Raw genomic sequence first — 14,124 nt, forward strand, 5'->3', positions numbered from 1 at the left:
TCTTTTATGTCAGCTAAAATGACGCAGCACAAGGATGGCAGACAAGGCCTGCCACTGGGACCACAGTTAAATGTAGCAGCAGATTCTGCTAGGGAAGGTGGCAGTGTCTGTATGATGTTTAATGGCATTTTAAAAAAAATCATTTTGAAGGTGCAAAAAGGTAATAAAGACTGATTCGGAGAGCAGGGTGACTTTACAACTCTAGCTGTGACCATGGGCATTACCCTGCTGTCACATGACAGTGCCAATTCTCAGAACTGTCACACCATGTGTTATTCACATTACAATGTGAATGTAGCTGCAACAAAGATTCAGCACTATATTATTTACTATATTAACTCGAAGGCAAAAGAGCTTACTAGGGTTGGCATTTATTAACAAGCATGAGAAACTGCCCTTCATACTAACTACAAGCCTGGAAGGGAGTAAGAGGAAGCAGTGGTGGATTGGTAATGTCACTGGACCAGAGGCCCAGTCTAATGCTCTGGTGACACGGGTTCAAATCCCAGAACAGTAGCTGGTGGAATTTAAATACAATTAATAAATCTGGAATTGAGTGCTAGTCTCAGTAATAGTCATTGTGAAACCATTGTCAACTGTCGTAAAAACTCATCTGGTTCCCCTTTAGGGATTGAAATCCGCCATCCTTACCTGTGACTCTAGACCCACAGCAATGTGGTTGACTATTAACTGCCCTCTGAAAAGGCCCAGCAAAGCCACCCAGTATCAAGCATTACAAAGCCTAAAACAAAGGAATGAAACTGAACGGACCACTCAGCATAGGCTTAGGCACCGGAAACAACAACGGCAAACACAGCCCTGTCACCCTCCTTACTAAAATTGGGAGAACTGTTCCACAGACTAGTCAAGCAACAGCCTGACACTGTCATACTCACTGAACGATAAATGCAGACAATATCCCAGACACCACTATCCCTGGCTATGTCCTGCCCACCTGCAGGACAGACCCACCAGAGGTGGCAGCACAGTGCTATACTGAAGCGATGGAGTTGCCCTGAGAATCCTTAGCATTGACTCTGGACCCCATGAAGTCTCATGACATCAGGCCAAACATGGGCAAGGAAACCTCCTGCTGATTACCCCACCCCCTCAGCTAATGAATCAGTACTTCCCCACGTTGAACACCAACTGGAAGAAGCATAGAATGGCAAGGACACAGAATATACTCTGGATGGGGGAATTCAACATCCATCACGAAGAGTAGCTCGGTAGGACAACTACTGGCTGGGTTTTAAAGGGCATAGCTGCTAGACAGATCGGTGGCAGGTGCAGAAGGAACCAACAAGAGGGGAAAACCTACTTGACCTCGTCCTCAACAATTTGCCTGTTGCACATGTCTGATAGGCTTGGTAGGAGTGACCATCACACAGTCACTGTGGAGATGAAGTCCCACCTTCACATTGAGGATAACCATGTTGTGCGGTGTTACCACCGTGCTAGATGGGATAGATTGCAAACAGATCTAGGAACTCAAAACTGGGCTTCCCTGAGGTTCTGTGAGCCATCAGCAGTAGAACTGCATTCAAAGACAATCTGTAAACTCATGGCCTGGCATATCCCCCACAATACCATTACCATCAAGGAGGGGATCAACCCTGGTTCACTGAAAGTGCAGGAGGGCATGTCAGGAGCAGCACCAGGCATATCTAAGAATGAGGTGGCAACATGGTGAAGCTACTTGCATGTGGAAGCAGCATGTGATAGACAGAGAAAAGTGATCTCAACCAACAGATCAGATCTAAGCTCTGTAGGCCCGCCACTTCCAGTCGCGAATGATGGTGGCCAATCAAACAACTAACTGGAGGAGGAGGCTCCACAAATATACCCATCCTCAATGATGGGGGAGCCCAGCACATCAGTGCAAAAGATAAGGCAAAAGATTTGCAACCATCCTCAGCCAGGGGTGGCGATTGGATGATCCAGCTCGGTCTCCTCCTGAAGTTCCCAACATCACAAATGCCAGTCTTCAGCCAATTCGATTCACTCCACATGATATCAAGACATGGCTGAAGGCACTGGATACTGCAAAGGCTACAAGCCCTGACAACACTCTGGCAATGGTATTGAAGACTCATGCTCCAGAACTAGCCATGCCTGTAGCCAAGCTGTTCCAGTACAACGACAACACTGGCAACAACCTGGCTATGTGGAAAATTACTCAGGTATATCCTGTCCACAAAAAGCAGGACAAGTCCAACCAGGCCAATTACTGCTCCATCAGCCTACTCTCGATCATCAGCAGAGTGAGTGAAGGGGTAGTCAATAGTGCTATCAAGCGACACTTACTCAGCAATAACTTGCTCACTCATGCTCAGTTTGGGTTCTGCCAGAGCCAATCAGCTCCTATCCTCATTACTGCCTGGGTCCAAACATGGGCAAAAGAGCTGAACTCCAGAGGTGAGGTGAGAGCGACTGCCCTTGACATCAAGGCAGCATTTGATCAAGGCATCAAGGAGCCATAGCAAAACTCATGTCAATGGGGAATCAGGAGGAAACCCCTCCACTGGTTGGAGTCATACCTAGCACAAAAGAAGATGGTTGTGGTTGTTGGAGGCCAATCATCTCAGTCCCCAAACATTGTTGCAGGAGTTCCTCAGGGTAGTGATCTAGGCCCAATCACCTCCAGCTGTCAGCAATGGCTATCCATCCATCATAAGGTCAGAAGTGGGGATGTTTACTATCAATGGCATAATGTTTAGTACCATTTGTGGCTCCTCCCAATATTGAACCAGTCCATGTCCACATGCAGCAAGGCCTAGACATTATTTAGGCTTGGGCTACTAAGTGGCAAGTAACATTCGCGCCACACAAGTGCCGGACAATGACCATCTCCATCGAGGGAGAATTTAACCATCTCCCCATGACATTCAATGACATCACCATCACTGAAACCCCCATTATTAACACCCTGAGGGGTTACCATTGACTAGAAACTGAACTGGATCAGCCATATATATACTGTGGCCAGAAGAGCAAGTCAGAGGCTAGGAATTCTGTGATGATTGTCTCACCTCCTGACTCCCCAAAGCCTGTTCACCATCTACAGCACACAAGCCAGGAGTGTGATGGAATACTCTCCACTGTCTTGGATGAGTGCAGTTCCACCAACACTCAAGAAACTCAACAGCATCCAGGACAAAGTAGCCAGCTTAATTGGCACCCCATCCACCACCTTAAATACTTACTCCCTCCACCACCGTTGCACAGTGACAGTAATGTGTACCCTATACAGGATGCACAGCAGCAACCTACTGAGCATCCTTTGACTGTACCTTTCAAACCTGCAACCTCTACCACCTAGAAAGGTGAGGGCAACAAATGCATGGACCACCACTACCTGCAGGTTCTCCTCCAAGCCACACACTATCCTGATTTGGAACTATATCACCATTCCTCCACTGTCACTGCGTCAAAACCCCAGAACTCCCTTCTTAATAGTACTGTGGGTACATCTACACAACATGGGCTTCAACGGTTCAAGAAGGCCGCTTACCACCAGCTTTTCAAGGACAATTAGGGATGGGCAATCAATGCTAGCCTAGCTAGTGAGGTTCAAACCACATGAACGAATAAATAAAAAAAAGGGGGAAGGGTTTGTGGTCAGGAAGCAAGCTTCCTACGCAGATATAATTGGCTGGCTTCCAGCCAGGCGGCTGCTAATTGGCTGCAATACACTGTATTTGGTCTCTATAAAGGGTAGGGGCAGGAATCGACATACTGCGCACTTCTGGGTCAGCCTCCCACACTCCAGTGAAAAATGTAGAATTCACCCCATCGAGCATGGTATAATGATTTCACAATATCATTTAAAAAGTCATGTATAGGATCCTATCAGAATACACTGCAACAGAGCTAAGACTTCACAGTGTATTCTTATGAAATGTACATCATGGTCACTCCCTCAAAACTGGACAATGACTTTTTCAACCTGACTGAAGCCATGTCTGGCTGTAACCTATGAACAATAGGAGCTAATCTAGCAGTATCAAAGAAATTTGCACCTCATTATCTCTGAAGGGGCACTAGTGACTCTGAACTGCAGAGACCAAATTCAAAGGGAATTATATAAAGGCCATCTACTATTCATAAGCCAGGCCTGGCCACTAGAGTCTACTATTTGACTAGGACAAACAGCTCAGCAACCTTCCTTTGTACTTTTTAATGGTTGGAACATTATCAATCTCAGGAACACAGACAAAGGAACATATACCCTTTGTCAAAGCCAAGTGGAGAGATGGGGGTCAGGCGACATGACCTCCTAGCAGGAGGAACCTGTAATATTGCGTTGCGGAGCTGCAAAGCTCAGTCTGCCATCTTCAATCTAACAAGCAGCATCTCAGGAAAAAGGGCTCTGTCCAGGCTTGAATGCCTGGCACCCCATCTACACTGCTTCTACTCGAACTTCTGAACATCTATACCATCACCTACCAGACTAATTCATCTAATTATCCAGCATCAGTTTTCAACCGGCCAACCTCTGGGAAGGAATACACCAGTGGACTTTGATTTTGGACTCTGGACTCACGGGAAACAGTAGTTCTTTGCTCTGTGGCCTTTTCTCTATCCCTCTTTTATTGTATGAATGGGCAGGAGACTATGTAGCAAGCATCCACTGCCCCCCCCAACCGAAACACATTTTGAGTGTGTGCAAATAAACTAACCCTCTGAGTTTACCCTATCTCGTGATGCTGTGGGGTTATTAATAAAAAATGGATCACACCAAAACTGAGGGGTTGGGAAATATGCCACCGCTTATAAAGGGGGAAATCAAAATCATAATACCTTTCTGTTTACAGATGGCTGGTAAGAGGAGATATCAGGGTTGTTTAAATTTTAAAAACCCTCCTGTCCATAACAACGTTTTCATTAATAAGATTTAGGTTCTGTTGCTTTTTTGCCTTTTGGATGATTGATTAACCTATGCTATTTGACAGGGGAAGATCATGGTTTAAATGCATGCTGCAATACTTTTCTTTCCAAACTCCAGAGGCTGGAGTCTTAAATGGATTCAGTTAAACTTCTTCGATGAGTGGCACAATACATTCGACATGAAGTACACTGTAGCATAGAGTGATAGGAAGCTACTGTTCATTCAAATGTCAAGTCTGATATGTTGCAGTATCATATTTGTTAAGTCAAACTTTCGTGATTTTTCATCATCTCCCTGGTCTGATGATTATGACAAATAACAAATGTTCTATTGCAGGAATGTGATATAAACATCTTTTAAATTAGGCCATATCACCTGAAATTGAGTTCAAGGTTAATATTTTCCAAAAAAATAATTGACCAACAAAATCAACCAGCGATTTTCAGTTTCATCCCTTAGAAACACTGTTCTAGTAGTTTTTCTTCATAAATACTTACTCAGACAATAACATTTTCATTACATAATTAATTCTTATGGTTGAGGCAATATAATTAAAAAGCAGGCAATATAGGCAACATAATAATATAATACAGGCAATATAATTAAAATATAATTAAATTCTTACTGTTCCATATGTCCAACCTAACTCGATCTTTGTCACTGACCAAAGTTCATGGATATTTTCAGCTAATTTCTCTCGTATCCGTTCCAGATGAGGTGGTAAGACAATCTAGATAAAGAATAAAAAAGGAACATTTACTGAAACTGAACCTTAATTTTAATGCCAATTAATAAATTACAATTCCTCAATGGAACTACTGGGAGTCATGTTTGAAGCCTGGAATTTAATTATTTCATAAAAATTATTAACATTGATGTCAAATCATTAGTTGAGGCAAGGAAAAATGGAATAGGATTTAGCTTCGAAAACTTGTCAGGGTCACCAGTTACAAGTGATTTATCAAGGGCTGAAGGATTATGGTTTAAGTAACTTTCTGAACTCAGTAGACATATAAAACAGAAAATAAGAAAAGCTTTAAATTTAGAAATTGTAGACAACTCTACTCTCAACTTCCATGGTTTTTTTTCCCCCAATGGCAAGTGACATTCATGCAACACAAAAGTGACAGGCAAAAACCATCTCCAACAAGAGAGAATCTAACCATCTCCCTTTGGCATTTAATGGCATTACCATTGTTGAATCCCCCACCATCAACATCCTGGGGGTTACCAGTGACTAGAAACTTAACTGGACTAGCCATGTAGATACTGTAGCTACAAGAGCAGGACAGAGGTTGGGAATTCTGCAGCGAGTAACTCACCTCCTGATTTCTCAAAGCCTATCCACTATCTACAAGGCACAAGTCAGGAGTGTGATGGAATACTTTCCACTTGCCTGGATGAGTGCAGCTCTAACACTCAAGAAGCTCTGAACCATCCAAAAGGCAAAGCAGCCTGCTTTATGGGCACCCCATCCACCACCAGCTCACAATGGCAGTAACGTATACTATCTACAAGATGCACTGCAGCAATGTGTCAAGGCTCCTTGAACAGCACCTTCCAAACCAGTGACCTCTACCAACTAGAAGGACAAAGTCAGCATGGGAGCACCACCATCTGCAAGTTACCCTCCAAGCCACACACCATCCTGAATTGGGACTATGTCACTGATCCTTCACTGTCACTGGGTCAAACTCCTGGAACTCCCTTTCTATGCCACATGGACTGCAAAGACAATTAGGAATGGGAAATAAATGCTGGTCTTGCTAGTGACACACACATCCCAAGGACGAAAACAAAGTAAGTGAGAAGAAAAAGCAGTTTTCTAAAAGAGGGGTTGTAACTACAACAACCGTGCATTTATGCACTGCCTCCAAAATAGTACAATGTTCCAAAATGCTTCACAAGAGAGTTAGAACCACAGAACCATAGAAAGTTACAGCAGAGAAAGAGGCCATTCAGCCCATCGTGTCTGCGCCGGCTGAAAAACAAAGAAGTTTTTAAAAACTAGCTGCCTATTTTAATTCCACCTCCCAGCACCTGTTCCATAGCCTTGCAAGTTACAGCACTTGGCCAACCTGCCAACCTCTGTGCCCTCCCCCAAAAATTGGCCATGTAGTTGATAGTGAAAAGGATAGCTGTTGTCTCTAGAATGATATCAATGGTACCACATGGCCAATTTTTGTGTAATTTGCAAATTTCTAAATCATGCCACCCACATTTAGGTCCAAATCATTAATAGATAAAACAAAAAGCAAGGGACCCAACACTGAGTTCTGTGGAACGCCACTGGAAACCGTTTTCCATTCGCAAGAACATCCAAATGTTACCCTTTGTTTCCTGTCGCTGAGCCAATTTTGAATCCAACTTGCCACATTCCCCTGTATCCCATGGGCTTTTACTTTTCTGACCAGTCTGCCATGTGGGACCTTGTCAAATGCCTTATTGAAATCTATGTAGACAACATCCACTGCACCACCATCATCAATCCTCTTTGTTACTTCATCAAAAAATGTGATTAAATTAGTAAAACACTATCTTCCCCTAACAAAACCATGCTGACTATCCCTGATTAATCCGTTCTTTTCTAAGTGACAGTTTATCTCGTCTCTCAGGATTGATTCTAATAACATGCGCACCACAGAAGTCAGTCTAACTGGCCTACAATTATTTTGGCTAACTCTCACCCCCTTTTTAAATAATGGCAAACGTTTGCAGACCTCCCATCCTCTGGTACATCGCCTGTATCTAGCGGGAATTGGAAAATGATCCTCAGAGCATCCGCTATTTCCTCCCTGCCATCCTTTAACAGCCTGGGATACAATCCATCCAGCCCTGGTGACTTATCCACCTTCAAACATGTCAGTCCCTCCATTACATCCTCTCTCACTATGCTTATTGTATATCATATTTCACACTCCTCCATTTTAACTAGAATATCTGCTTCATCCCTCTCCTTAGTGAAGACAGGGACAAAGTACTCACTGAGAACCCTGCCCACATCTTCAGCATCAGAGCACAAGTTACCATGTACATCTCTGATCAGCCTTACCCTTTCCTTAGTTATTCTCTTACTCTTAATATATTGTTAAATCATCTTTGGGTTTTCTTTGATTTTACCTACCAATATTTTTTCATATCCTCTCTTTGCTTTCCCCAATTACCTTTTTTACTTCACCCCTGTACGTTCTACACTCCTCTAGACTTTCTACAGTATTAAGTTTTTTGTGACTGTCATAAGCTTTCTTTTTCTGCTTCATCTTACCTTGTATGCTTCTAGATAACCAGGGGGCTCTAGATTTGGCGGTACTGCCCTTTTTCTTTTTGGGGATATGTGTACACTGTGCCTGCAGAATCTCACTTTTGAATGCGTCCCACTGGTCTGTCACTGATTTCCCTTCAAGTAGCTGTAACCAGTCCACTTTCGCCAGGTCACCTCTCAGCTTTGTAAAATTTCTCTTTCCCCAGTCTAGAACTTTTGCTTCTGTTGTATCTTTATCCTTTTCCATAATTGTATTAAATCTAACTGTACTGCGGTCAGTATCTCCAAAATGGTCACCCACTGCTACTTCATCCACTTGCCCAGCTTCATTTCCGAATATTAAATCTAGAATTGCATCCCCTCTCGTTAGGCTTGCTACGTGCTGGCTAAAAAAGTTCTCTTCAATGCGGTTCAAGAATTTTGTGCCTCTGTGCCTATTACACTGTTCGCATCCCAGTTGATATTAGGGTAGCTGATGCCCCAATTATTATTGCCCTATTGTTTTTGCACTCAGAAATTTGGCTACAATTAGTTTGATACCAAGCCCAGAAGGAGATATCCAGACAAGTGATCAAAAGTTTAGACAGAGGTAGGTTTTAAGGAAATGTTAAAAGATGAGAGGTAGAGAGTTGGAGATGTTTAGGTCGGAAACATTTGAACTTATGGCCAAGGCAGCTGAAGGCACGGCTGCAAATGGTGGATTGATTAAAATCAGAGATATGCAAGATGCTAGAATTGGAGGAGTGCAGAGATCCCGATTGTTTGTAGGGGAGAAGAAAATTGCAGAGATAGGGCGGGGGATTGAGATCATGGAGGGGTTTGAAGGCAAGGATGAGAATTTAAATTCAAGTATTATCAATCTGGAAGTCAGTACAGGTCAGCAAGGACAGGGGAGATGGGTGAATGGGACTTAGTGCGGGTTGAGATGCAGCCAGCAGAGTTTTAGATGAGCCCAAGTTTATGAGGGTTTCAGAAGCAAACAAGTTGAGACAGATTTAAAGTCAGGCGATGTTACAGAGGTGTAAGTAGGCAGTTTTGATGACAGAGCAGATATTTGTTAGGTTGCGGTGAAACACAACACCAGTTGCAAATGGGTTGGCTCAACCTCAGACAGTCATGAGGAAGAGAGAGATGTGAACGTTAGCTCGGGAATGGGGTTTGTGGTGGGGACCAAAGTCAGTGGGCTGGAATTTTGTTTTCTGGTCAGGACCCCGATGTTGGGTGCCTTTCCAGGTCCCAACCTCAAATCCCACAAAAGTCCCTGGTGCCCAAAGCAATCTTTAGCAGACCAATTATCGGCCAGGGTGTTCACCCACCATCGAATTAAGGCCAGTGAGTGGGCTGCAGTGCTCGAGAGCCAAAAGGAGGCCTTCCAGCCCTGCAAGGTCAGTGGTAGGCACTACCAATGTAGCTGGGAAACAGAAGGCATCTCAAGATGTGGCCACCTTCTCAAAAGCTTTTAGAAACTTTTAAATTCAGAAAGACCACAGCTGCCAAGCCATCATCATGGAGGGGACAACCCCCCCCATTGAATGGCCCAGGACTGCAACTGTGGCCCTATGGTTTTGGCAGCTGCTGAGAGGTTCTCCTAGCAAGATGGAGTGCTACTCATCCTTACCCCTGTCTGCCATCGAAAGGCTGCCTCCATCTTGACCATGTTTCAGCCTTAACAGGAGCACTCCATGCCTACTGGAAATTAAAGTGAACAACTGCACAGTGGTCTTCACTGGCCCTTTAATTGGCCTAATAGGCTACCCGCCACTTGCAGATGGTTAGCTGCCACCTATCTCTGCCACCCCCCCACCCCAACCACTCCAATCCTGCCTGAATAAAAATGGCCCAAAGACAGGGCCATGGCACGGGATCAGTACACCAGCCAGTAGCAGGAAATTGTGGGCCTGCCCAACTCTAGTTCTGCCTCCTCATGCAAACAAAAATTCAGCCCAATAGCTCTGGTCTTCTCAACATTTAGTTGGGCAAATGTTGTGCCCTCATCTAACATGGGTGTCACGGCAGTGACAGTGGAGAGGCCAGAAGAGGTGGTGGCAAGATAGAACTGAACACTTGTCAGCATACATGTCGAAACTAACACCATGTTTTCAGATAAAGTCATCGAGGATCATCATGTGGACGAGAAATAGAAGAGGGCTAAGAATAGATCCCTGGAAATCTCTAGAGGTAATGGTGCAGACGCAGGAAGAGAAACCACTGAATGTGACTCCCCGTTTACGACTCAATAGATAAAAATGGAACCAGGTGAGTGCAGTTCCGCCCAGCTGGGTGATGGAGGAGAAGCACTGGTGGAGATGGTGTGCTGAATGGTGTTGAAGGCTGCAGGTTGTGAATGATGAGGAGGGATAGTTTACCATGGTCACTGTCACATAGGATGTAATTTGTGACTTTGGTAAGAGTCTTTTCAGTGCTGTGGCAGGGAAAGAAACCATGTTGGAGGGAATCAAATGTGGAACTGAGGGAAAGATGGGCATTAATTTGGGAGCTGACAACATGTTCAAGGGTCCGGATTTTTGTGTCCCAAAGTCGGGAATGGGTGCAGGAATTGGCAAATTTGAGGCATGGGACCGTAAATTTAATTTCACTCTCAAAAAGAGCCCCACACAAACTTCCCATGGACTGGAAAAGTTTTAGGTTAGGTGCAGGTTGCGAGCTGCATACACATCCAGTGACATCGGGGTCATTATTGACAGGGCAAGGGGAAATTTATATTTAACGTCCCACAGTATTTTGTCGGAGTGGGCAGGTTTTGGAAGCCTTTGGGAAACCCACCAAGTGAGAGAGTTTGAAACTCTGGGGGAAGCCTGCTGATGAGTCAGCAACATTCCGACAGTAACTGTTTTAGCAACTTCAAACGGCACTATTAGATGCTGTCTTAGAAGTTAGATATGTTTTACTGCAGTGATTGTTCATAGGTTTCTGTCCTGAAACCTGGCCATTACATTGACCAGAATTGTGCAAGTGTTGAGATACATTAAAGTGCTTCTCCCATTGGAAAAAATCCTATAATGCAGTCAAAATTCTAGAAAAGTGGCTTGGGAACCCCTCCTGCCATGATCTGAACAATGCCCAGCGCACTTAAGCTTAGAAAAAAATTGGCCTGCTGCTTAAACTTAAACAAACATCCACCTGCTTCACTCCTTTGTTTTACAGGCCATCTGCTTTGAAATAGGAAACAAACCATCTGTCCTTTCAGTTTCAATAGGCTCTATTGTCTGGAGTATACTGATTTGGTTTGACAGCTGAGCCAATTATGAATGCTTCCCTGAGTTTCAAAAGCTAATGAAGAACAGGTGGTTGTTTACATAGTTGTCAGCGAACAAAGTATGGTTTGATTGGCAGTTTTTAAAAATTCATTCTTGGGATGTGAGCTTCGCTGGCTGGGCCAGCAATTATTGCCCATCCCTAGTTGCCCTTGAGAAGGTGATGGTGAGCTGCCTTCTTCAACTGCCATAGTCCATGTTGGTGTAGGTACACCCACAGTGCTGTTAGAAAAGAAGTTCCAGGATGCCAGGGAATTCCAGCAACAGTGAAGGAACAGCGATATATTTCCAAGTCAGGATGGTGAATGACTTGGAGGGGAACTTACAGGTGATGATGCTTCCATCTATCTGCTGCCCTTGTCCTTCTAGATGGTGTTGGTCGTGGGTTTGGGAGGTGCTGTCGAAGGAACCTTGGTGAATTCCTACAGTCTTGTAGATGGTACACACTGCTGCTACTGTGCGCCGCTGGTGATGGGAGTGAATGTTTGTGGATGTGGTGCCAATCAAGCAGGCTGCGTTGTCCTGGACAGTGTCAAGCTTCTTGAGTATTGTGGGAGCTGCACTCATCCAGGCAAATGGGAAGTATTCCATCAGACTTCTAACCTGTGCCTTGGAGATGGTGGACAGGCTTTGGGGAGTCAGGAGGTGAGTTACTCATTGCACAATTCCTAGCCTCTGACCTGCTATCGTCGCCACAGTATTTATATAGCTAGTACAATTCAGTTTCTGGTCAATGGTAACCCCCAGGAGGTTGATAGTGGGGGATTCAGTGACAGTAATGCCATTGAACATCAAGGGGCAATAGTTTGATTCTCTCTTTTGGACATGGTCATTGCCTGACACTTGTGTGGCGCGAATGTTACTTGCCACTTGTCAGCCCAAGCCTGGGTATTGTCCGGGTCCTGCCGCATTTGGATATGGACTGCTTCAGTATCTGAGGAGTCACGGATGGTGCTGAACATTGTGCAATCATCAGCAAACACCTCCACTTCTGCCCTTATGATGGAAGGAAGGTCATTGATGAAGCGGTTGATGATGGTTGGGCCAAGGACGCTACCCTAAGGAACTCCTGCACTGATGTCCTGGAGCTGAGATGACTGACCTCCAACAACCACAACCACCTTCCTTTGTGCTAGGTATGACTCCAACCACTGGAGAGTTTTCCCCCTGATTCCCATTGACTCCAGTTTTACAAGGGCTCCTTGATGCCACACTCGGTCAAAGGCAGCCTTGATGTCAAGGGCAGTTACTCTCACCTCAACTCAGGGGTTCAGCTCTTTTGTCCATGTTTGAACCAAGGCTGTAATGAGGTCAGGAGCTGAGTGGCCCTGGCAGAACATAAACTAAGCACCAGTGAGCAGGTTATTGCTAAGCAAATGCCGCTTGATAGCACTGTTGATGACCCCTTCCATTACTTTACTGATGATCAAGAGTAGACTGATGGGGCGGTAATTGGCCGGGTTGGATTTGTCCTGCTTTTTGTGTACAGGGCATACCTTGGCAATTTTCCACATAGCCGGGTAGATGCCAGCGTTGTAGCTGACTAGCTTGGCTAGCGGTGCAGCAAGTTCTGGAGCACAAGTCTTCAGTACTATTGCCGGAATATTGTCAGGGCCCATAGTCTTTGCACTATCCAGTGCCTTCAGCCATTTCTTGATATCATGTGTCGTGAATCGAATTGGCTGAAGACAGGCATCTGTGATGCTGGGGACCTCTGGAGGAGGCCGAGTTGGATCATTCACTCGGCACTTCTGGCTAAAGATTGTAGTAAATGCTTCAGCCTTATCTTTTGCACTGATGTGCTGGGCTCCCCCATCATTGAGGATGGGGATATTTGTGGAGCCTCCTCCTCCAGTGAGTTATTTAATTGTCCACCACCATTCACAACTGGATGTAGCAGGACTGCAGAGCTTTGATCTGATCCGTTGGTTGTGGGATCGCTTAGCTCTGTCTATCCCTTGCTGCTTATGCTGTTTGGCACACTGGTAGTCCTGTGGTATAGCTTCACAAGGTTGACATGATGGGCCGAAGGGCTTTTTCTGTGCTGTAGACCTCTATGACTCTACGACACCCCATTTTTAGGTATGCCTGATGCTGCTCCTGGCATGCCCTCCTGCACTCTTCATTGAACCAGGGTTGATCCCCTGGCTTGGTGGTAATCGTAGCGTGGGGAATATGCCGGGCCATGAGGTTACAGACTGTGTTCGAGTACAATTCTGCTGCTGCTGATGGCCCACAGCACCTCATGGATGTCCAATCTTCAGTTGCTGGATCTCTTCGAAATCTATCCCATTTAGCACGGTGGTAGTGCCACACAACACGATGGAGGGTACCCTCAATCTGAAGGTGGAACTTCGTCTCCGCAATGACTGTGAGATGGTCACACCTACCAATACTGTCATGGACAGATGCATCTGTGACAGGCAGGTTGGTGAGTATGAGGTCAAGTATGTTTTTCCCTCTTGTTAGTTCCGTCACCACCTGCCACAGAACCAGTTTAGAAGCTATGTCAATTAGGACTCAACAAGCTCGGTCAGTAGTGGTGCTGCCAAGCCACTCTTGGTGATGGACATTGAAGTCCCCCATCCAGAGTACATTCTGCGCCCTTGCCACCCTCAGTGCTTCCTCCAAGTGGTGTTCAACTTGGAGAAGTACTTACTCGTCAGCTAAGGGAGGGCGGTACGTGGTAATCAGCA

The 14,124-nt window shown here is 45.1% G+C and overlaps 1 protein-coding gene across 1 annotated transcript in view; it reads right to left on the bottom strand.

Annotated features, from left to right (window-relative positions):
• Positions 1 to 14,124, bottom strand: part of LOC144671280 (ryanodine receptor 1-like) — a 473,493-nt gene that overhangs the window by 329,736 nt on the left and 129,633 nt on the right. Inside the window, exon 21 of the mRNA XM_078533089.1 lies at positions 5,517 to 5,621. Coding sequence (XP_078389215.1) covers positions 5,517 to 5,621 — 105 coding nt within the window. The remainder of the gene's footprint in view (positions 1 to 5,516; positions 5,622 to 14,124) is intronic.

The sequence above is a fragment of the Cetorhinus maximus genome, chromosome 32, assembly GCF_964194155.1.
Source record: "Cetorhinus maximus chromosome 32, sCetMax3.hap1.1, whole genome shotgun sequence".
Taxonomy (NCBI): domain Eukaryota; kingdom Metazoa; phylum Chordata; class Chondrichthyes; order Lamniformes; family Cetorhinidae; genus Cetorhinus; species Cetorhinus maximus.